Source organism: Hyperolius riggenbachi, chromosome 2, assembly GCF_040937935.1.
Source record: "Hyperolius riggenbachi isolate aHypRig1 chromosome 2, aHypRig1.pri, whole genome shotgun sequence".
NCBI lineage: Eukaryota > Metazoa > Chordata > Amphibia > Anura > Hyperoliidae > Hyperolius > Hyperolius riggenbachi.
In genome coordinates, this window is record NC_090647.1 from 77,580,426 (window position 1) to 77,602,906 (window position 22,481).

Sequence of the window (22,481 nt, forward strand, 5' to 3'; positions counted from 1 at the left end):
TGAAGCTCTCTTTCGCCTCTTTCCATTGATGTATAAACCGCCACCCTACGCCTTTTAGTTTTCGTTATTTTCGTAATCAAAATCACGCCAGCCATCTTGGATACCTTATTCAGCATTGTATTATGCAGGACGACACTTTCCACAGTGTCGACTGCTCCATTAAGTGCAATGCAATGAAATACAAGGAACCCAGGGGGATATAATTACAAACATCATGCCGGTAGGTGTGAGGATATTATTTAGTTGTGGGTATGCTTAAAGGCATACCCACAGGCACTGCTCGGAGTCCCTTTAGGGCTCGTTTCCACTAGTGCGGCGTGCATCTCATGGCACTGAGCGGGTGGGCGGGATCGCAGGCGAATCCCATGAGTCGTGCCATGCATGGCTATGGGAATGGCAGCCTCCGCCGCGAATTCTGTAGGGGGTTCCGGCCGAATCGCTACTGCAAGCGATTCGGCCGGCGTTATCCCCTGTGGCAGAGTTTCCCCGCGCGATTTGCCTGCAGAGAAACTCTGCGGATTCACGGCCGTTTCCGCGATAGTGGAAACTGGCCCTTAAACAAAAGAAGGGAAAAAAAGAGACTTCAGAGTCTCTTTAACCTCTTATCATGAGGTTCCTATTACTTCCAGTCACTTATTGTATCTCAATTGGGGCGCCTCCTCCCATCTTGCATTTTAGACTATTGCAGGGAAATAAGATTATTACACATTTTGTTCTACAATATGCATATAATTAACTACCCAAAAAGCAGTTTAAATTGGAGAATTTAGTACACTTGAAATATTAATTCTGCTCCAATTAAAACCTAAGTGTTGTGAGGACACTCCATCCCCCTTATTTTGAGGACCTAGAAGTCCCAGCAGCCCTCGCCATCTCATGGTAATGCTATTCAATATTCGCCACTGAACAACATGGAGGCAGCCATTTTCCCCTTGTTCTATGTTCAGTAGAATACGGTTTTGATTATAAGCCGTGCTAATTATGAATATGATGGAGACACAGCGCCCTGGAGCCATGTTGTGGTACTGTTGCCAGAGTGGCAGTGATTAATCCCCAGTGCTCAGCCACACATTGTCATCATAGATTTTCCCTGTTTTGTGTTCCAACAATTGATGTTATTTTTCTGCTTTACTCGCTGGCTGAGGGAGGAAAGTCCCTCTGGATTTTTTATTTAGTCAGCTGCCTCGGAGGACAGACAAAGGAAGTAATGCCACAAATAAAGGGCTTAGCGTTTTAGTGACATGGCGTGAGTTGTGTTTAGGTCGTGGGTGGAACATGTCTAAATATTTACCCTCTTTGTTTTAAATATTTGGCCTCATTTTCAATTGGGAACATGGCTTCCATCCAGCTACCCGCTAGTAAAGATTACAGCAACTGACCTCAGCCCATCGCTTCGTTGTTGCTTAACGGCGCAATGTAAACAAGTGTACATGTAATACACCGCACAGTGACTGATTATCCTTCTCACATCCCATTTTTTCCCCTCACTTTGACCTTTGGAGGATATTTGATGTGTTGTACAGCTGTGCGAATTGTAAGGACCTCAGCAATGTAGATTGAGGAATGTCATTAAGAAGTAATGCTGTGTGCTCTCGAGCCAATCCAAGGGCAGCCTGGTGGGGAAAGAGCATTTTACAGTCACTTATGGTCCTTTTTCAGTCAGTTGTTTAGGAAGTTTAAAGTTACAGATATGTTACAAAGATAGAACTCCAGGCATTCTGTAGAATTTTTAAATCATTTTAGGCAAAGTACAAAATGCCTTATTTTGCTTAAAAGTATTACGTCGTTTTGCCAAATGTAATTTTTGCCTTCCTAAAACTGAGGGTATTTGCAATAATTCAGCTTTAAGTGAGCAACGGTGGTTACCCATGATGCATCACTCCCGAAAATGCAAATAATCTCTGAGGCCTAGTTCACGGTGCTCAGTTGCGTTGCAGAATAATTTGGCATGTCATATACAATCCTATGGGGCTGTTCTCAGTGCTGAGTTGTAACGGATCACGTTATTCTAACTTGCTGCATGCAGGCTTTGCATTAAAGTCAATGTCCAGTCTCCATTGCAGTTCACACACATTTTATTGCGTGCTCGGCGGGGTAACTTGACTTAGTAGGGCCCCCCTGCAAAAATATCATGGGGCCCCCTTGGTCCCAGAACCCCATGCAGGTCACATGATCGGGAGCCGGCGAATGGCAGCAAAGAATGTTCTGCTGTTAATCAGTGTCTGGAAGCAGGAAAAAGTACACATGCTCCTGCACCTGGTTTTTGTGAGCAAACAGGGAGGGTTTTTTGCTAATAGGCTGCACATACGGTTGGAGGAGGAGAGGCCCCCAAAGCCACTGTGCCCCCCTATGATGGCAGGGGTTATTGCTACGCCCATGTACGTGCTTTATGCAGCTGACCACTGTGAACCTAGCCTTAAAGTTAGGAGATGATTTTAGAGATATTCAGGACTGATGCATCATGGGTAACCACAGTTGCTCATTTAAAGCTGAATTATCACGAATATCTTCTGTTTTAACCACTTGATGACCCACCCTTTACCCCCCCTTAAGGACCAGCGAGGTTTTTAGTGATCTGTGCTGGGTGGGCTCTACAGCCCCCAGCACAGATCAGGGTGCAGGCAGAGAGATCAGATTGCCCCCCTTTTTCCCCCCCTATGGGGATGATGTGCAGGGGGGGTCTGATCTCTTCTGCCTGCGTGTGGCTGGCGGGGGGGCACCTCAAAGCCCCCCCTCCGCGGCGAAATTCCCCCCTCCCTCTCCTACCTGTCTCCCCCGCCCCCCCGGTGATCGAGGCTGCACAGGACGCTATCCGTCCTGTGCAGCCAGTGACAGGACGTCCCCGGTCACATGGCGGCGATCCCCGGCCGCTGATTGGCCGGGGATCGCCGATTATTTCCGCTTGTGTTTACATTTCGCCGATTATTTCGCCGATTATTTCCGCTTGTGTTTACATTTAGCCTGCGAGCCGCCATCGGCGGCCCGCAGGCTATTCACGGAGCCCCCCGCCGTGATTGGACAGGAAGCGCTTCCTGATTAATCAGCCTGCAGCTGGCGACGCAGTACTGCGTCGCTGATCCTGCAGCTGCCACTTTGCCGACGCACGGTATAAGCGTGCGGTCGGCAAGTGGTTAAGAAGGCAGAATTACATTTAGCATTGCTTTTTAATCTAGGGCTTTTTGGTCTCTTTTAGCCCTTTATACCTTCCAGGTGGTTCTTGGTCACCAAGAGCTGCGTGGATATTCTGTCATACTTTTGCCTAGGCATTCTTTAGGATGTATAAGATCCGTTAAGAGAAAGCACAAAGTGAGCAGCCTGATGAAGAATGACATATTTATGAGGAATTATTTTGTCAAATAAGCGTGAAAACGGCACCCCGAAAAGGCATCTTTTTCTCGAGAATGTTTTTAAATGATAAAGCACAGGGTTTATGTGTATGGGTTAAAAAAGAGGGGTGGAACGGTCATTGCAGGGGGGGGGGGGGATGCGGGTAGGGGCTACAACATTGTTTTGAGTTTTGTTTTGTAAGAGTGACTGAATAGAGTACTGGTTAAGGGCACCACCTTTGACTTGGGAGACCAGGGTTTGAATCCTGACTAGGGTTCGTACCTATTCAGTAAGGTGTTCAAGGCAAGACTCCCTAACACTGCAGTGCCCTTAGTCGGGGCAGAAAACCGCAGCCAAGAGCAGTAATCCCGACCTCTGCTCTGGGTAGCCGCCGGAGGCTGTGTGCAGCTGTGTGCAGCGTATAGAGCACAGCGGGCCTTTCTACATACCTCCAGGGGGATCCAAACGTCGGCCGCCATTCTTCTTCCTCTCCTCCGGGACTCTGCTTCCTCCTGGTAAGATCACGGCTGCCATCATGACGACAGCCGGTAATTTCACTTTAGAGTTGCAGCACCACCCGGAGGATGGAGGCATAACTGCAGGGCTGGAGCCAGGGAGGTGAGTGATTGCAGAACTGCTGTAGATCTCCCTGGCAGCATGATTTTTTTCCATGTTTTAGGGTCTAAAAGGGTGCAAAAAATTGCACCGCTTTTAGACCCTAAAATCGGGAAAGAATCATAATACCAAGGGGGTTAAGACTGAGGCTTTTTTAACTTCTTGACACTGAACTATTTATTCGCTGTGTAGGTTTGATTATATTGTGTATACTATGAACCAACAATCCAGTAAATCAAGGCCATAAATGGTATCTCAATATAAAAAATAATAAACAATTCACCTTTTCTTATAACATGCTTTGCCTGGCTCACCTTTAGGCAGGGTTCACACGTCTGCATTCCAAAAAATTTTTAGTTTTCCGCAACAATTTTCTCCCATTAAAATTTGCATTCGTCTGCAGATTTTCGCATACTGTTTGTCAACAGCTGATGAAAGTCAATGGGAATTTACATTCGATATGCAAATTTATGCTGCAAGCAGTACATTTTTTTTTCACATGAATTTTAGCAGAAGTGTGATTCTCCATTGACTTTTACTAGATGTGCGGCGAACGCGTTTTTGCACATTTGCAAAACACGCGTGAATTTTAATAAATTTGAACCCTGCCATTTTATAAAATGCATTTTGAGATTTGCCTGAAAATGCTTATTATTAAAGTGGATCCGAGATAAACTTTTACACATTGCATAGTTGTGTTCCTTTCATATAGTTTATAGGGCATTCCTCAAGCCAAATACATTTTTTTTTTTGTTTTTTTGTTTTAATACTTTAATTCCGTATAAACTAAACAAGTCTTGCCCACGGTTCCTTTTGTGCCTTGGCACTCTTAGAGCAACGTAGCAAGGGCTTATGGGAGCGCCGTCTGTGCAGGAGGAGTAGGTGTTACTAGCCAGATTTCAGAGGCAGAGGGGAGGAGGAAAGGGGAGTAAACTTTTCACAGGCTTAGGGCTGGAAATGCTATCAGCTTGCCTGTGTAATGTGACAAGCAGAACATGCCTGCTGCCGTATCACAGGAAGAAATAATCAAACTGTTGAAGCTGTTTGCAGCTAGATATGCTGTGTAAACTATCTAGACTTAGTGTTACGGAGTGGAAATTTATAGCATACAGTATTACGCTATGGGGTCAATTCATAAAGCATTACCGCATGCTGTAATGCTGATAACTGCTGACTTTACCAAACACTTAGCAAAATGTCAATTCATAAAAGCTGTTACCGCATGAAAAGCTGACATTCCTGAGCAGTGAGGTAAATTACCGCCTTGTGCGGTGAACACCTCCAGCTCGTCTGTAAATGTCAATTCATAAAGATTAGAGCAGGCGGTAATGACACGGAGAATACCGCCTGCTTTGAAGATAAGGGAGCGGATAAGAGTAACATTTCATAAAGTTCTTCTAAGCTGTGGCAATGAAATAGATTGTTTAGAAGGACTAAGACAGATTCAGCGCAGATTCAGGGCAAACAGAGGCAATATAACAAAACATGCACATCTAAAAGGAAAACCAAAAGAAGACAAACGGTTGGCACTACAGCAGTATAACATGCATAAATCAGCTTCAGAAACATGCGGCATGCACAGAAGGATTGCAACTACACCTCTTCTCTGGAATCTCTTCAGCGTGCTCAAGCAAAGACATCAAGTAGGAGGAGGCGTGGATGGTGCTGGGTGCTGGGCACTGGATGCCTGACGGCCGTTTCGCGCTAAACAGCGCTTCTACGGAGGCAGCCTCCGTAGAAGCGCTGTTTAGCGCGAAACGGCTGTCAGGCATCCAGTGCCCAGCACCCACCACCATCCACGCCTCCTCCTACTAGGGTATGTGTTTTACTCCATGCTATTTTGCAAGATGATGCACATTTGCACTTTACCTATGCCACAATAAATTGAACACTTGCAGCAGTGCCAGCTTTCCTGCTTTCTTCATTTGCTTACATCTAAAAGGAAGTTGGGCATGCCTCTTTTATTGTAATGCTGTCTCTGCATGGAGAAAGTGTATCAACTCAGGCAGCTTCTCATGTTCCCGCCAGCTTAGTTCGGTAAATCCCCGCACTTCTATCACAACTGTAATGATTTTTATGCATTAGCACACAGAAGTCTAAAATACCGAAAGCGGTATTTTCCAGATAAGATTTTTTTCCCACACAGCCTTTTATGGATTGACCCCAATGTGTGTTTTGTTTTCTGTATTTTTTTGAGGAATGGTGTGGAGAAGATTCATATATAAATGAATACATGAGAGCGCAGTGACGTAGGAAGATTGGAATTTACACTATATGCTTGGTGATTGGAGCTGAGATTCATGAACACGGACTCATTATTGCACTAATTATTATGGACATATGGGGATAAGCATTTGAGAGCTATATATTGCAAATATTGTATAAATTGTGTGGGAGATTGAGCACAATTAGTTTCGTGAGGAAAAGTGAGCGCACTTAGCACGTTGGAAATTTGCATAACTAAATAGCTTGGACTAAGCATCACAGGGAGGGTGCGATGCATGCCAGTATATACATATAGGAAGTGTTTCTGATGCTAAAACCAGATCAACATAAAACTGAATATTCAGAATAATGTATTACATTCTATTATATATCTCTCATCATTATTCTGTGAGGCAAAAAAAGAGAAGTAATTATTATTGTGCATTTATATAGTGTTGTCATTCTCTGCAGTGCTTTACATGTACCAGCGATGCAGCACCTACACACGGGATAATCTTCCTACAGGTTTCCTGTTTGCCAGATTTCCTGGTATTTCCTTACATGCATCATTTTGTGTGTCATGATGTAACTGGCTGTGTAATCGCTTCCCTTCCTATCACTTTCCATATGTCGCCTCGTCTGCAAGTGGTTACTCTCGCCCTGACATGTATCTGCAGGGGATTGTGATATACTGTTACCCTTCTGTTGCTTGGTAATCGTGTTTTCACTCTTTGATCCGCTGCGATACGCGTTGCCAGTGAGGCCCGCGACCCACGCAGAGATTAAATCATTAGCTACTGGAGCAGTAAGGACTACAAAGAGAGGAGATAAGAGGCTGTGATATATAAAACTGGTTCTCCGATCTGACAGATGCATATTTTTACGCTACGGGTTTAAGCTGTGTGCAGCCAGTTTACTTAGAGATCTCTTATGTTTTTGCTTTTTTAAGAAGAAGGAAAAAAAACTTGTTGGTTTTACACGCGAAAACTGAACTATCCAGCTCGGGTAACCCAGGACTTAAAGGGACCGTCCGCCCAACACTGATGTTTCAGTTATAATCACATGTTGAAGAGTGAATTCCAATTTTTGTTGAGAAGTAAGCCATTCCTTTAGTTAAAGCGGAACTGTAAATAATTTAAAAAAGAAGTTTCACTTTGCCAGCCCCCTGCAGCCAACCTGTTCCTACGCAGCCACTCACCGATGCTCTGGCCCCACGCTGCAGCTTACTTTTACTTTGTGCAGTTCTGGGGAACTGCGTCTGCGCGGCCCTGGCTGCCCACCTCCTCGTTCATGCTCTTGTAGCCAGACGCGTATGGTGCAATAGAGATTTTCTCATACTGCGCCTGCGCAGGGAGCTCCTGGCTACAGAAACGCGTACTAGGATACGCGTGGGCAGGACAAGTTGACCTCCATTACTGGAAAAAAGTGAGCCGTGTTGGGAGAATGGAGGATTGGTCCAGGACTGCGAGGGCACAGGTCGACTGCAGGGTAGTAGCCCCAGGTAAGTGAAACTCTTATTTTTTTAACTATTTACACTTCCGCTTTAAGCATTCGGGGCCTTGTTCTCATTGTAATTAAAAAAAAATTGCTGCTATTCCGGAATGTAACAAATACAATGCAAAATAGGACATCCTATGTTAGGATGCGTTTATACTATCATTCGGAACATGAACAAAACACACACGGGCCTTAGATGCAGGATCCCAACCTGCTGCTCTTTTTTGCAACTGTATCGCGATTGTTCCACAAATTGGACGCCATGGAACCTTATGAGAACGGGCGGTGCCTGTTACCACTTGGCTTATCACTGCATACAAAAAGCCAACTCATCTGTGCAGTGGGTTTTGTTCCGCCACCGCAGGCACCCCGCCGGTCGCTCCGAAGCAGATCAGAGCTTGGCAGAAACATGGGGCACCCCGTTGGTTTCCAAAAAAAACACTTGGAATTCTGCTTCAATAGTCAAAATTCTCATTGGTTCATGGTGGACAAATGAGAATCCTTACTGCTGCTAGGTAGGGTTTCTGTTGATTTTTTTACAATCCAGCAGGAAGCACAATACTTCTGCCAGGCTCTAAACGGTTTCAGAACAGATGTCAGTGGATGGTACAGCGCACAAAGCAGATGGATGGGAACATGAATGCAGTGGATGGTATTACACGCATTTATGTGCAGCACCATTGACTTACATAACTTCCGGTCAACATACGTTACTGCAGATGCTCTGCCATAACGCACTGATGACTTAGCGTCAGATCGGATGCTCCCATCACAACCAATCTGAAATGTCCCATAGACTTTCAGTGCTTTAGCATCACCCTGTGTTAAAAATGGGTAACCCAACGCAATGTAGACGTGCCAATGTGAAAGGGGCCTCAGACTATGACAAGGATGTTAGACTATGACTTTCGTAGGGATTAGATTCTGAGGTAAATTAGTGATATAAACTCTGTGTAGTGCTGCATAAGATATCGTACACAGTATATGCTATATCAATGTCTGTCGATAGTATTAGACATAGTATGTTGCCAACATGTTATGCATCTCAGATATACATTAAAGTTGAGTGCTCACCACAAGACCAGCAGAAGATGGATTGGGGAACCTAGGACAACCTTAACCCCACAAGCGATCATTCCCTGGTCCAGCTTCTACCGCTGGAACACACACCGGCATACAACGTGTATAAAACGTTTGCGGTACTTTGTGCAGGAATCTAAGGGCGTTGAAGCAATCTTTCACAATACAATCTGTCATCGTGGTCAGGATCACCGCACGTCGCAAAAAAATATCCGGAGTATGTAACCATGGTCAATCCTTTTATGAAATCTTCAGAAAACTTGATCATATGTCTGTAAGATATTGCTTAGATTTTTTTACATGATTTGATCAAGTAAAAAAATTAGACAGATTTCTCTGGTTGGAAAAAAAAACTAATCCTTTTTTTATTTTTTATTTTTTTTGGGGGGGGCCAACTTTCTACAGAGCAGATAAACAGTGACATGTTTTTAGCGTACTGTCAGTCAGTCTCATTCACATAGAATGCTCATAAAATCATTGCCGCTGACATCATTAAATGGAATTGTTTCCTTAAAAGGTGGCAGCAACTTCAAAGTGGGTAAGGTGAGTCCTGTGTTGCCCCTGGGCTGGGGAGAGGCCTAACTTCCGAACTATGCTGTGATTATCTCCATGCAGTCAATGGCAAATGAGCGTGCTTTGGCTGACAGATAATAGCACAATTGTGTATTATCAGTCAACATTTTACTGCCAGGGTATGAAGATGGCGGGATAAATAAGCCAGTGTGGCCTGTCGTGAGAAGACTGCTTGATATTTTCCCTGGTTTGGGTTGTATAATATGGGTCCAGCACAAGAGAAGGACCGGAAGTTGAATTCACTGAGGCATTGGTTTGTCATTGGTGTACTTCCATCCCATAATGCCCTGCATGATGACCTCTGACCTAAAGTCAGCTGGCCAATAGTGATGGAAATTGTCACAGGGCCACATTCCCATTTGGGAATCTCAGGCTCGGGGCTGGTTTGCACTTTGCTGATCGCCAGCAATCAGCAAGGCTTCTACTAATGTATCTCTATGGAATCATTCTCACTGCAGTGTTTGCATAAATCACAAATGTGCTGCATGCAGCGCTTTGGGGGCGATTGCAATGTGATACTCGTTTTGTTGAATGGGAATCACAATGGAAATCATGGCAAGATTCTGAGTGTGAACCAGCCCTCACAAGCAGTACCGGTCAGCAGGCCCAGGTCAAGGTTCTCTAACACTAGAAGCTGAGATTGCAAAATGCGCCCCTTTGCCAAATAGGCTCCCCATTATTTTCCCTGGCAAAATTATGGTTGCATGGATAGATCCCCTCCTTGCATGGCTGCAAGTGCAGGGAAAGGGGGAGGGGGGGGCAACATGTATCTAACTTCTCCCTCTCATCGTCGTCGTTCCCGGCCCACCCCCCCCCCCCCCCCCAACGCAGGCTGAGCAGTGCGCTCACCACCGTCGCTTCGCCTGACCCCCTGGCAGCGTTCTGGACCACATGGCCCGAGCGGGGAGGATTAAAAGCAGCCCACACTCACCCACCTCTCCTAGGTTCCAGCCGCCCAAGGTTCCGTCTGTCTGCCCTGCAACACCGCCACTCTGAACTCGAAGCAGAGTAGTGGTGTTGCAGGGCAGACAGGCAGAACCTCCGGCACCTAGAACCTAGGAGAGGTTGGGTGTGAGCTGGTTGCTTATAATGCTCCCCGCTCAAGCGCTGTGGTCCAGAACGGTGCCAGGGGGCTGGGTGAAGCGGCGGAAGTGAGCGCACTGCTCAGCCTGCAGGAGGGGGGCCGACAATGAGAGGGAGAAATTATAGATGTTAGCCCCCCTCTCTGCACCCTTGCAGCCATGAACTCAGAGGCTGGAGCACATCCAGCCTCTGCCTCGTCCCGGCTCTGCTGGTCAGCTGGCTTCAGGTCAGAGGTCATGCTGGGCATATGGGATGGCATGCCGTGCCTTGGGAAATTCCATCCCTAAGCTAGATCAACCTCTGTTATATTGCACAGTGATAAGCAAGCGATGTCTTTATTCTTCAGTACTCTTTGTTTATTAGGCTTATCTGCCACTTTGTGATGTATATTTACTCTTGATTCTTTTTGATGATCTTGCGGCAACCATTGAGCAGATGTTCAGCTCTGACATACTGGTCTGTCTAAACACCTGCTTTATCAGCAGTTCTCATACGCAGTGATGTCATTAATATTTATGGTTTTAGGTGTGTAAAGTTTAACTACTTCAAGACTGCCTCACGCCAATGGGCGTGACCGTGGCGGCAGCAGTCCCAGGACCGCCTAACGCCAATTGGCATCAAGTCCTGGGGCTGCAGTTTCCCAGGGAACGGCCACGCGCGCGTGCCCGATCGTTCCCTGCCACTTCACGGTGCGGAGCTCCGTGATTAGCCGGCTAGCTGCCGATCGCTGCTAGCAGGCTGCTTGTAAGCGAAAGCGGAAAGAAATCCCCTTTGTTTACATGCGTACTGCGCTGCGGTCCCAGGCAGCGCTGTACGAGATCGGCGATCCCCGGCCTCTGGCTGGGACTCACCGTCCTCTCATAGGCTGATGCCTATGCGAGGCGGAGAACAGGACGGATCGCCGTCCTCTCATAGGCCGATGCCTATGAGAGGCAGAGAACAGGACGGATCGCCGTCCTCTCATAGGCTGATGCCTATGAGAGGCGGAGAACAGGACGGATCACTGTCCTCTCATAGGCTAATGCCTATGAGAGGCGGAGAACAGGACGGATTGCCGTCCTGTTCATTTCTACAGGCGGAGGGGAGGGAGGGGGACAGAGGGAGAGAGAGCCTCTAAGAGGCTAAGAAAAAAAAAGTCACAGCAGCGATCGGACACCTCCGACAGCATGTCCCCTTAGGGACAAAAATAGGAGGGGGGTCCAATCGCTGGGCACCTTAACTGGGCTGTGCAGGAGGCTGAAAAGCCTGCACAGCCCAGTGCAGCCAAAAATAGCCTGGTCTTTAGGGGGGTTTACCACTGCGGCCGTCAAGTGGTTAAAGGAACTTCATTATTTTTATGTACATTTTAAAAGCTTACAGGACGCCTGAACTGAGAGAATATGGATGCTGCTTTATTTTCTTATAAACCATTCCAGTTGCCTGGCAGCACTGCTGATCTCTTTAGCTGCAGTAGTGTCTGGATCACACCAGAAACAAGCAGGCGCGGATTTACCTCACAGGAGCCTATAGGCACAGATGTCCCGGAACCTTAGACTTCTCCCACCATGAACCTATAAACTCACACCAAACTGCACCGCAAGTGTGCTAGTTGTTCCAGCTGTCACTTCACCCTAAATCCCTTGCCCCATCATAGGTAGCTACATGTGCCCCTTAGTATTAGGTAGCCAGAAGTACCCTTAATTTTAAGTAGCTAGAGGTGTCCCCAAGAAATTAAGTAGCTAGAGGAACCTCAGTATTAAGTAGCTATAGGTGCTCCTGACTGAAGGGAGATCTCATCAGTTGGGATGCAGAGAGCAGAGAGAGTAACCTCTCATTTACACTTTCATCAGGACTCTGCATAGGGAAGGAGGGAGGGAGGCACTGAGGGAGGGGACTGAGCCGCCTTTACATCATCAGGCGCCTGTAGGCATGTGCCTACAGTGCCTTATGTTAAATCCAACCCTGGAAACAAGTATGCAGCTAGATTAAGTCGGACTTCAGTCAGAAACAGCTGATCTGCTGCATGCATGCTGCTGAGCTGTACAAGTATGAACCTGGTCTTGTTCTTGTAAGCAGGGGCTTAACAATTGCGCCCCCCCCCCCTCCCCCGAATCTCTGGCAAAAAAATAAATAAAAATAAGAGGTGTACTGGTGAAGGGCTCTGCCTCTGACGTAAGAGACCAGGGTTCAAATATCAGCTCTTCCTGTTCAGTAAGCCAGTAACTTATTCAGTGAGGAGATCTTGGTAAGACTTCCTGACACTGCTACTGCTATAGAGTGCGCCCTAATAGCTACAGCTCTGGCACTTTGAGTCCACCCGGTCCACCGGTATTGAGCCAGTCAAAGTGCGGGGATCTCGGCCTACAAAGTGAATCAACCCTCAAGTCAGCTAGCTAATTGTGCAAGCTGTTAATCGGTATTTCTCCTGTCTCTCAAGGAAATTGCTGAAACTCAAGAGAAGCTGAAGACGTGTCTGACACTTCCGCTGCCTGTCGGATCAACTGTATACACATCACAATGGCAACAGGGACGTGAGCCCTACTGCCCCAACTTGAAACATATTGTATGGCTCTCACAGAATTAAATTTTAAAATATATGGCTTTTATGGCTCTCTCGGGCAAAACGTTTCCTGAGCCCTGGTCTATAGGATCCAGAGGCTTCCCTCTTGTTGTGTAAGAGTGTCCTTTTTTACCCGAGGTTGGCCTCAATGCAGATCTCTACCGGGTTGAACGCCCCAATATAGGGGCTGCTTGTAAGCAGAGAGCAGTATTTTAATTTGATTCATCCAGAAACATGGCAGGTGCACTTATGTTTTCTGTGATGGAAAGCATTGACATATAAATCAGTATAATAAAATGATATAAGAACCTATTGGGAAGGTTTACTGTGCTTGGAATGTGGAAGTAAACAGCTCACATCCTTCCATTCCTCCTCCTGAGTCATCCCGTTCTGCTATAACCTGGCCATTAGCCTTTTATACTGTTGATTCTTCGTGCTGACACTTGCGCAAGGCATTTATTTCACATTTGATACAATCTGCAGAACAGCTTTGGAGCGCCCGCGGCTCACCGATTCCACCGTCAGACCTGCACACCGCTGCCTCCGCGGGAACTCGCACAAGCCGAACGTCTCCAGCAGTGTTTATCTAAGGATCTAGGGCAAAGTTTGTACTCCTAATATACACTTGCCTGTAATTATTCCGAGACGAGCTGAATAGTTGAAGGCATTTTTATTTTGCATGATGTACACAAGGTGTGTCGGTCCACAGCCGGGTCATGTTTGTTTTGGCAAAGGAACTTTTTGAGCAAAGAACCACTTCAAAGCAGGAGAGGAGTCTGGGGAGTACAGCAGGTTCTGGCTGCGGGTACAGTGCTGCCTAGTGCCGGGCTTCATTATCTGCTGTGTGCTCAGCACAATGGGGGGGGGGGGGGGGAGGTGTAACAGCAGATCTGCTGTCCACCAAGTACTGCAGCCAGAGTGGCATCACGAGCATCTCGCACATCTGTATTATAGCAGAGCTCAAACACTGTTGGAACTTTAAAAACTCGAATAAAGAAAAACTTTATACAGTATCTCACAAAAGTGAGTACACCACTCACATTTTTGTAAATATGTTATTTTATCTTTTTATGGAACAATACTGAAGATAAGACACTTTGATACAATATAAAGTACCTCATTTTTCAGACTATAAGACATACTTTTTTTTCCTTTAAAAGTGGGGGTCCTGCGCTTCCATCCCCCATGTCCTCTGTCCCTGTGTCCTGTTTCCTCCATGTCCTTGTGTCTTCTATCCCCCGTGTCCTGTGTCCTCCGGTGTCTTAAATACATACTTGCAGCCACACAGCTCCCATCATTAGGAAGTCGCCAGACAGCTTTGCCGAGCCATGTACCAGACCTTCCATCACGCCACTCACTGCTTTTTTCTTAATAGGAGCTGATGTTCTTGAAGGTGGGACCATGGCTCCGTCATTGGACCAATCACTGCACTCCCTCAGTAGCAGGGAGTACATTTGCTGTTGCATCAAAATATTGACAATTTGGGCACACTGTTGACATTCTTCACTTACGTACTCACTCACGGTATATGAGAATGGCTGTGTGTGGAGTTATTTTGATGGGGCAGCAAATTTACACCGTTATATAGGCTGTAATCTGACTATACTGTGAGTTTATATAATTATACACGACTGGAAGTAGAAACATGAACCACACTCAAGATCAGTGGTGTAGCTGCTACTTGGTGAAAAAAAATGTCAGCACCGTCTACATCGCCAATGTTGTGTTTTTGACAGGATGACCCAGAGTTGGTAAACCACGGAAGCATTCTCAGAGGCTGATTAATAGTTTTCCAGAATTTAGAAAATTGGCTTGTTGATTTAAAATCTGTTAATAAAAATGTAAAACGGTGCATACATTATTTAGGGTGTTAGAGAAACTGATAATAAGCAAATAGTACTTGGTATTAGATGAAAAATAATTTTCTAATTAAGATATTACAATTGCCTTTTGGTCACAGCACAGATTGAAGTCCTGATTGGTGTTACGTGCAGTTAAAGTGGGCATGAACTCTTACAAAGGACAGAAGGGAAATAGAGAAATGCACCCTGTATGTATTTAGAGTTTTGCCTCTCTGTTTTTTTTCTTTAAAGGGGAACTTCAGCCTAAACAAACATACTGTCATCAAGTTACATTAGTTATGTTAATTAGTATAGATAGGTAATATAATCTCTTACCCACCCTGTTTTAAAAGAACAGGCAAATGTTTGTGATTCATGGGGGCTGCCATCATTTTGGTTGAAAGGAGGTGACAAGGAGCAGGAGACACCGTTCCAACTGTCCTGTGTCCTGATAACCCCTCCTAGCTGCACACGCAAGGCTTCAAATGTGAAATTCAAAATTGAAAAGAAAAAAATTTGCACCAAAACAGCAGAAAGAGAACAACAACCTCAGAAATCCCATCATGCTTTGCACAGCATCAGGGGAAAAAAGCCCGGGCAGTTTTCTTCTGTGCAGCTAAAAATGAGGCTTTTATAACAGAAACAAAGTTCTGATGCTGTGAAACTGTTAAAGAAACACCAAGCCTTTTCAGTGCTGCTGAGTCTATTTTTAGTCCGGAGGTTCACTTTAAAGGTTATTATGCTGGGGGTTTTTTTCTTTAAAGGTTATTATGCTGTTGCTTATCTTTTAGAGCAGAGAGGAAGTTCTGAGTTCAATTCCTCTTTACTGGACAACTAAAGAAAGGAACCCCTCTATATGGATATATGATATGGTTTTGGCAATCAATTGGACAAAATGATTATATAAGAGGTAACGTATGAATCTTTATTAAAGCCAACTAACATATAAAAACAATTAAATCAAAGCAAGCCGTAACCAAGTGGGTTCTTATAAAAGACAAAAAAAGAACACAGGGACACCGGGAGCCCAATCGTGTATTATCCAATGGACACTGGGAGTATATAAACTGTAAGGTATTATACTCACAAGATTAGGTTGCCAGATAAAGCAACCACCTGTATCGCATGTGAGGAAGTACCGTCCCCACTCGGCCTTGCTTCAGATATTATGGATGGTTGCTACTCCGGAAAAGGTGATCACTGGAAAACTTCCAAGTGTACACTCCCCCAACTTGGGGTGTAAGAACCTGAGACAATGGTAGGAGGCGCCCGTGGACATATATTGCTGATTCTGGTCACATATATGATAATTGTAATACCTAGATTCCTACCTTATGGAAGTAAAAGTAGGAATTTAAGTATTACAATTATCATATATGTGACCAGAATCCGCAATATATGTCCACAGGCGCCTCCTACCATTGTCTCAAGCCGTAACCAAGCCTATGAAAGACCCCCAAAGAATAAATATTGTAATTACAAGAGCACCGCAATCAATATGTATACAGCAATATAAATATAACGAGGTAGATTGGTTTTACAGTGTTCTCCCGAGAGGTCTGTGCCCATAAAGTCACCAGTGTTATGATATTGCTAATAATAATAATTTTAGTCAAATTAACACTGCGCCTCATACCAATCAGGAGAAAATGTACACACCTGTCAGCTTGAGTTCTGCTGTCAAACCCTCACAAAATGCCACAAAATAGAACGTGCCTGTGCCTTAAACGACTACCGCTACTTATTGATTGTGGTGCTCTTGTAATTACAATATTTATTCTTTGGGGGCCTTTCATAGGCTTGGTTACGGCTTGCTTTGCTTTAATTGTTTTTATATGTTAGTTGGCTTTAATAAAGATTCATAAGTTACCTCTTATATGATCGTTCTGTCCAATTGATTGCCAAAACCATATCCTATATCCATATAGAGGGGTTCCTTTCTTTAGTTGTCCAGTTATAGCATCAGGTCTATGACCTTGTTCCTATATATATATATATATATATATATATATATATATATATATATATATATATATATACTTACACAGCAATATGTATTGCCACACAAAGCATGCTCTCCTTTTTTTCTTGTTTTTTAGGTCCTCTTTAAACAGATTAATGTCCTTGGCTCTCTGAAGACCCTACTGGGGTATATGCACATATTTTATGATGATCTGTGGACACACCCAGACAGCTGATATTCTTACAGTAATCATTTGTCAGAACAACATGCTATAAATAATCCGCCTACAGATTAGAAGCTCAGCACAAACTAGGAAGTCCAACAAACCTAAAATCAGCCATGTCTAGAGCCTTCTGATGCCACAGAATGCTGGATTCATTGCGGGTCAAAAGAGGATGCCCGGTGGTTTAATAAATGTGTATATAAACCTACCATGTGACTATTTCATGTTAGACATGTGAAAATAGATCAAATCTCTAATAACCGTGGCAATAGCTGTCACAAGTTTGTGTTGTTTTATAGCAGGGCTGTGGAGTCGGTCCAAAAATCATCTGACTCCTCCGTTTATGAAACCACCAACTCCGACTCCGGGTACCCAAAATTGCTCTGATTCGACTTCGACTCCTTAGTCTGATACTTACCAGGGCTGTGGATTTGGTACAGAAATCATCCAACTCTGACTCCTCAGTTTAAGAAACCTTCGACTTTGACTCGAGGTACCCAAATTGCTCAGACTCCAACTCTGACTCCACAGCCCTGGTTTATACAGTAAAAACCCTGTTATTCAGTACCAAGTTAACAAGAAGTTTCATGCAACCCTAAAAAAAATATTCCTGGTCTTTCAGGATACATACATCTACTTTTACACTTCTTTATACAGTAATAAACCTTAAGTCTGTCCTTAGTCTTAATTTGTGTTTAATGACTTTATTTCAACATTAATACAGAGTTTATGGTATGTGTATAGAGTGGAGTATAGTACTGTATTAGCTAGGCCTATTTTAAACACTGAGGCTCCTGCAATCAGAAACAACACTTAGCTGGCATCAGCCGATCCCAGTTTGTGCCAGATAATGGGGGTTTTACTATATATAAATATATTTTAGACACTGAGGCTCCTGCAACCAGAAACAACACTTAGCTGGCATCAGCCGATCCCAGTTTGTGCCGGGTAATGGGGGTTTTACTATATATGAATATTTTAGTGAATTGTACAATATGTAGAGTTGATTTTGTATTCCTGAGATAACTGTCTTTCTCCCTTGTCGGCAGGCATGCTACAGAAGTGCCCCTCCGTGGACGACTTTGTGGATGCCCTGGTGTCTGACTTGAATCTAGACTTTGAAACATTTTTGATGGACTCTGAATAACAAACCTGCTACAACTTGTAACAGTAATAGTGCAATAATCTGTTTCTATTACTTGCTAGACTCTATTAACTGGTCCTATTATAAGATAGACTACTGGTCACAGTCTCTTGGAATGCTGTCTATATGTGCTGTACTGTCAATCTTCCCAGAACCACAAGTACCAGATTATCTTGGGAGTCTATTTTCATATCGGGGGCTTTTGTATTTTTTTGTGTCTTATGACTTGACTGTTTAAAATGGGACTATACTCTAAACACTACAATTTCAGTAACTACTCTTAGGTAAATAAAAGAACATTTGAAAGCACACCCGTTTGTAAAAATGTTTATTTTCACTGCAGAGAGCAGTATAGGCTTGCTTACCTCTTGTCATCGGCAAATGTAATCCTTTCCGGCAAGAATTTTACTCTCTGTGTCTTCACTCTGCGCCCCATCCCGCCCTCCTTTTTCTGCTGAAGTGACTCAGCTGTTGCCCGAGCAATGTGTCTATTCAGCGGAGGGAGCAGAATCAAGACACTGAGAGAGTGTCTCTTGGCCAGCAATGATTACATTAACCTCCCTGGCGGTACAATAAATCCACCAGGGGGCAGCGCAGCATTTTTTTTTTAAAGCATGTAGCTAGCCTAGCGCTAGCTACATGCTTCCCCCCTCCCTTCGCTATCCCTCCCACCCCTCCGATCGGCGCCGACGCTTTTACCCTGCAGGGAAACCCGTTCTGATCGGGACTCACTGTATGGGCTTCCCCGTCGCCAAGGCGACGATCGCGATGACGTCACCGGCGGGTATTCTGATCCACCCCTCAGCGCTGCCTGGCACTGATTAGCCAGGCAGCGAAAGGGGTGGGGGGGGTGCAGCGAATTGGCGGGTAGCGGCGGCGATCGTTATGCACACGCAGCTAGCACAGTGCTAGCTGCGTGTAGCAAAAAAAAAAAAATTATGTAAACCGGTTACCGCCAAGGAGCTTAATCAGAGATGAGCAAACCTGTACTGCTCTCTGCAGTGAAAATAAACATTTTTACACACAGGGAATGCTTGAAAATGCTTTCACATGGTTTTTTTTATTTTTTTTATTTATGTTCTTAAGACTAGTCACTGAAATTTTAGTTTTAGGAGAATGATCCCACTTAACTTTACCGTACCTTATTTATGTTAAAATATGACAACTTTAGGTTATTTTTGCCTGGTGTTTGTAATATAATCCATTTGGTAGATCGCGACTGTTACTGTTAAAAATTCCTCTTTCTCTTAGACATGAGGAACAGGTGTGCTGAAGAACTGTCAGATTATAGATTTAACTGACATATAGTGAAAGGACTGAATGTGTTCTAACCTCTATTTATTGAAGCATCCGCATAAAGCATTGCATGGATCTTTTCTGTCATGCCGAGCCCATCCACTACCTTCTCCTGCACAAAGTGAGCCATGGAATATACAATCTCTGACGAACCAAGACGGCAGGGGTGTAACTAGAGGGAAGCAGCACCTGTGATCGCAGGGGGCTCAGAGCTGTGGGGAGCCCAACTACCAATCTTCCCTTCCTCTGGTATAGGGGACTATACTTCAGGTCAGGTGTTTTCATGGCTACACATTATGGGTGATCATGATGGCCACACTTGTTTTATGACCCTTGTGAGATGGGCCTCCAGGCTGTGAAGGGTACTAAGAGGAGGCAAGGGAAGGGGTTTGAGCATTGGGGGGGCCCGATGAATTGTAGTTATGCCACTGCAAGACTGATCTATAGATAAATGAGAACCTGTGCAAGAAATACATAGCATTTATGCATCACATGGTTCATGCCCTCCGCTAGATGCCCAGAGCTCCTCAGCTATGATACTGCTGACGTGAGAGGAATATTGAGGATGCCATATTGCTTTCATTTCAGAACTGCCCTTTGCCTGCCTGGTGTGCTGATCTCTTGTTGATTTAGGACTAGTGCACACCAAAAACCGCTGGCGGATCCGCAAACGCTAGCAGTTTTTGAAGCTGTTTTTCAGAGCGATTCTATGCATGTTTCCAGAGATTCTCGAAACATGCCCAGCGGTTTTTGGAGCATTTTTGGGTAGCAGGTTTCATATATTGGTACGGCCCATACTCACGGGCAACATAAGTGGTCTGTCGCCAGCACACGTGAGCGTGTGCGCGACAGGCTGGCGACAGCTCGTCGCCAGCTCCCTCTGCGTACACATGCGGAAGAGGGATCAGCTGTGCGATGGAAGCTGTCGCCGCTGTCGCCAGCTCCCTCTGCGTACACATGCGGAAGAGGGATCAGCTGTGCGATGGAAGCTGTCGCCGACGTTACTCCCCCTCGCCGTAATCATGTTGCTGTCGGTAGTCCGCATACTCACGTGGACTAGCGACAGTTGCGGCGACAACTGTCGCCAGGCGATTGACCGCGCCAATCGCCTGGCGACATCAGCGACAAGCGACAGTTCGGGGGGCGCGCCCGTGCAACGGCGCATACTCACGGGCGACCTGTCGCCGTAACTCACGCGCGCCGCGTGTTGCGGCGAAATTGTAGCCTGTGAGTATGGGCCATTACAATAAAGCTGTAAGTGAACAGCTTCTGTAACAAAAACACTTGGAAAACCACTCTGATCTAGCGTTTTTCAGAGCGGTTTTCCACTTTCCTATACTTTACATTGAGGCAGAAACACCTCAGAAATGAGCAAAAATGCTGCAGGACCCGAGTTTGCGTTTGGGGGAAAAACGAGCCGCTCTGGTGTGCACCATCCTATTGACTAACATTAGCCAAGCGGTTTTCCCCCCGAAAGCGTTTTAAAAGCGTCAGAAACGCTCTTGGTGTGCACCAGCCGTTAGAGGGATTCACTGCTGTACATTCTCATTCCAAATGCAAGAACACTGTTCAAATGTTAGAAAATGTGCATCATACTGAATTCAAATGCGAATGGTAAGCACAAGGTATGAAGTGCAGTATTCTGCATCTGCTGTGATGGAATGGTGAAGCACATGCTACTCTATCTAACAGGCTCATACACGTCATTGTACACTAGTCACAAACACCTGCATAGCATTCCCATGTCTACTGCCCTGAAAGGGAAACAGTCTCAATACTTTTCCATCAGCCCTGGTATTTTAGCATGATAAAGCAGACCTGCTAGTTTATCTTGTATAGAAACATCTGCACTGCAAAAGAATGTCTGGATTCTACTGTATTTTTATAATTTTATGAAGTTTCTAATTTAGGTTTTAATTGCAGATCCTTTTTTTTATTATTTGAGTTGAGAACTTTTGTAGAATAAAATATTAACATGTAAATTTGAGCCTAAGCCTGTGAATTATTATGCCAGTGAAAATAAAAACTCTTTCAAGAGGATTGCAGACAGCTGAAAGATGTGAGACTGATGCATGAGTCTAATGAAGAAGATACAAATATGATCATTTGGAACCTGAGTGTTTAACCTCCAAATACTGGCAAAAATGCATTCACTGTTACACTAGAGCCTATTTTAATTAGCTGCAAATCAAGGCTGTTTTCATAATTTTAGAAGCGAAATCGTAGCCTATTGAGATTACCGTATTTTTCGGACTGTAAGATGCTTCACACTATAAAAGGCACAGAGGTTTAGAGGACAAAACCAAGGGGAAAAAAATATACTAAACCTGTTGTGTCCATGTTCCAGGAGCGTCTTTTACCCACAATTATGTCCCCTTGTGCCTTCCTTGTATCTCTTATGCCCCCCTGTGTTTTCTTTCCCCCTTCCTCTGTTCCATGTTCTCTGTCCACCTGTTCTCTGTCTTTGTGTGTTCCTGTGTCCTTCGGTGTCCCCCCTTCCTCTGCCCCTGTTCCTCTATCCCTATGTTCCCGTCCCCCTGTGCCATAGAGCAGACCTGATTGGGCTCAGCTATTTCCACCTGAGCCCGATCAGAAAGCAGCTACTGCACCTGCGCAGGATCGCGGTAGGTAAATATTGCAGGTGCAGAGCCACAGCCGGCGTCTTTGTGGGCTGTATTTTCGGGGGAGACGGCGCTGGATCCCTGAGGCTTAGGAGGATGGGGGAAGCCTCATTAGGATCCAGAGGCTTCCCCCTCCAGAGGTAAGTATCACTCAGAGTTTGGGTTTTTTTCGTTACAGAGTCTCTTTAAGTCCATGCATATACTTGAAATGATACATTGTAGAAGTGGGGTTTTCCTGGTTGGGACAAAACCTTGAAATCCAGCGCTGCAAGAATGAGTCACGGGGCCATCTGGGCAGTGTCCCTTTGTGGAAAAAGTCTGTTTATAAACGTACGTTTCATTTCATCTATTTATTCTCTGTATAATTGTAGGGCCTGTGACCTGCGTGTGACCTGGGGAGGACTGGTGGTTATACTATGTAAGGAAGAGGTTTATTTCCATTGTCTGTCCTTCCATGCGGCTTGTTGTCGGGGA

At 45.0% G+C, this 22,481-nt stretch overlaps 1 protein-coding gene across 1 annotated transcript in view; it reads left to right on the forward strand.

Annotated features, from left to right (window-relative positions):
- MIPEP (mitochondrial intermediate peptidase) overlaps nucleotides 1-21,358 on the forward strand; it is a 130,046-nt gene extending 108,688 nt beyond the window's left edge. The window contains exon 19 of the mRNA XM_068266943.1: nucleotides 17,996-21,358. Coding sequence (XP_068123044.1) covers nucleotides 17,996-18,093 — 98 coding nt within the window. The 3' untranslated portion in view covers nucleotides 18,094-21,358. The remainder of the gene's footprint in view (nucleotides 1-17,995) is intronic.
- The last annotated feature ends 1,123 nt before the right edge of the window (nucleotides 21,359-22,481 follow it).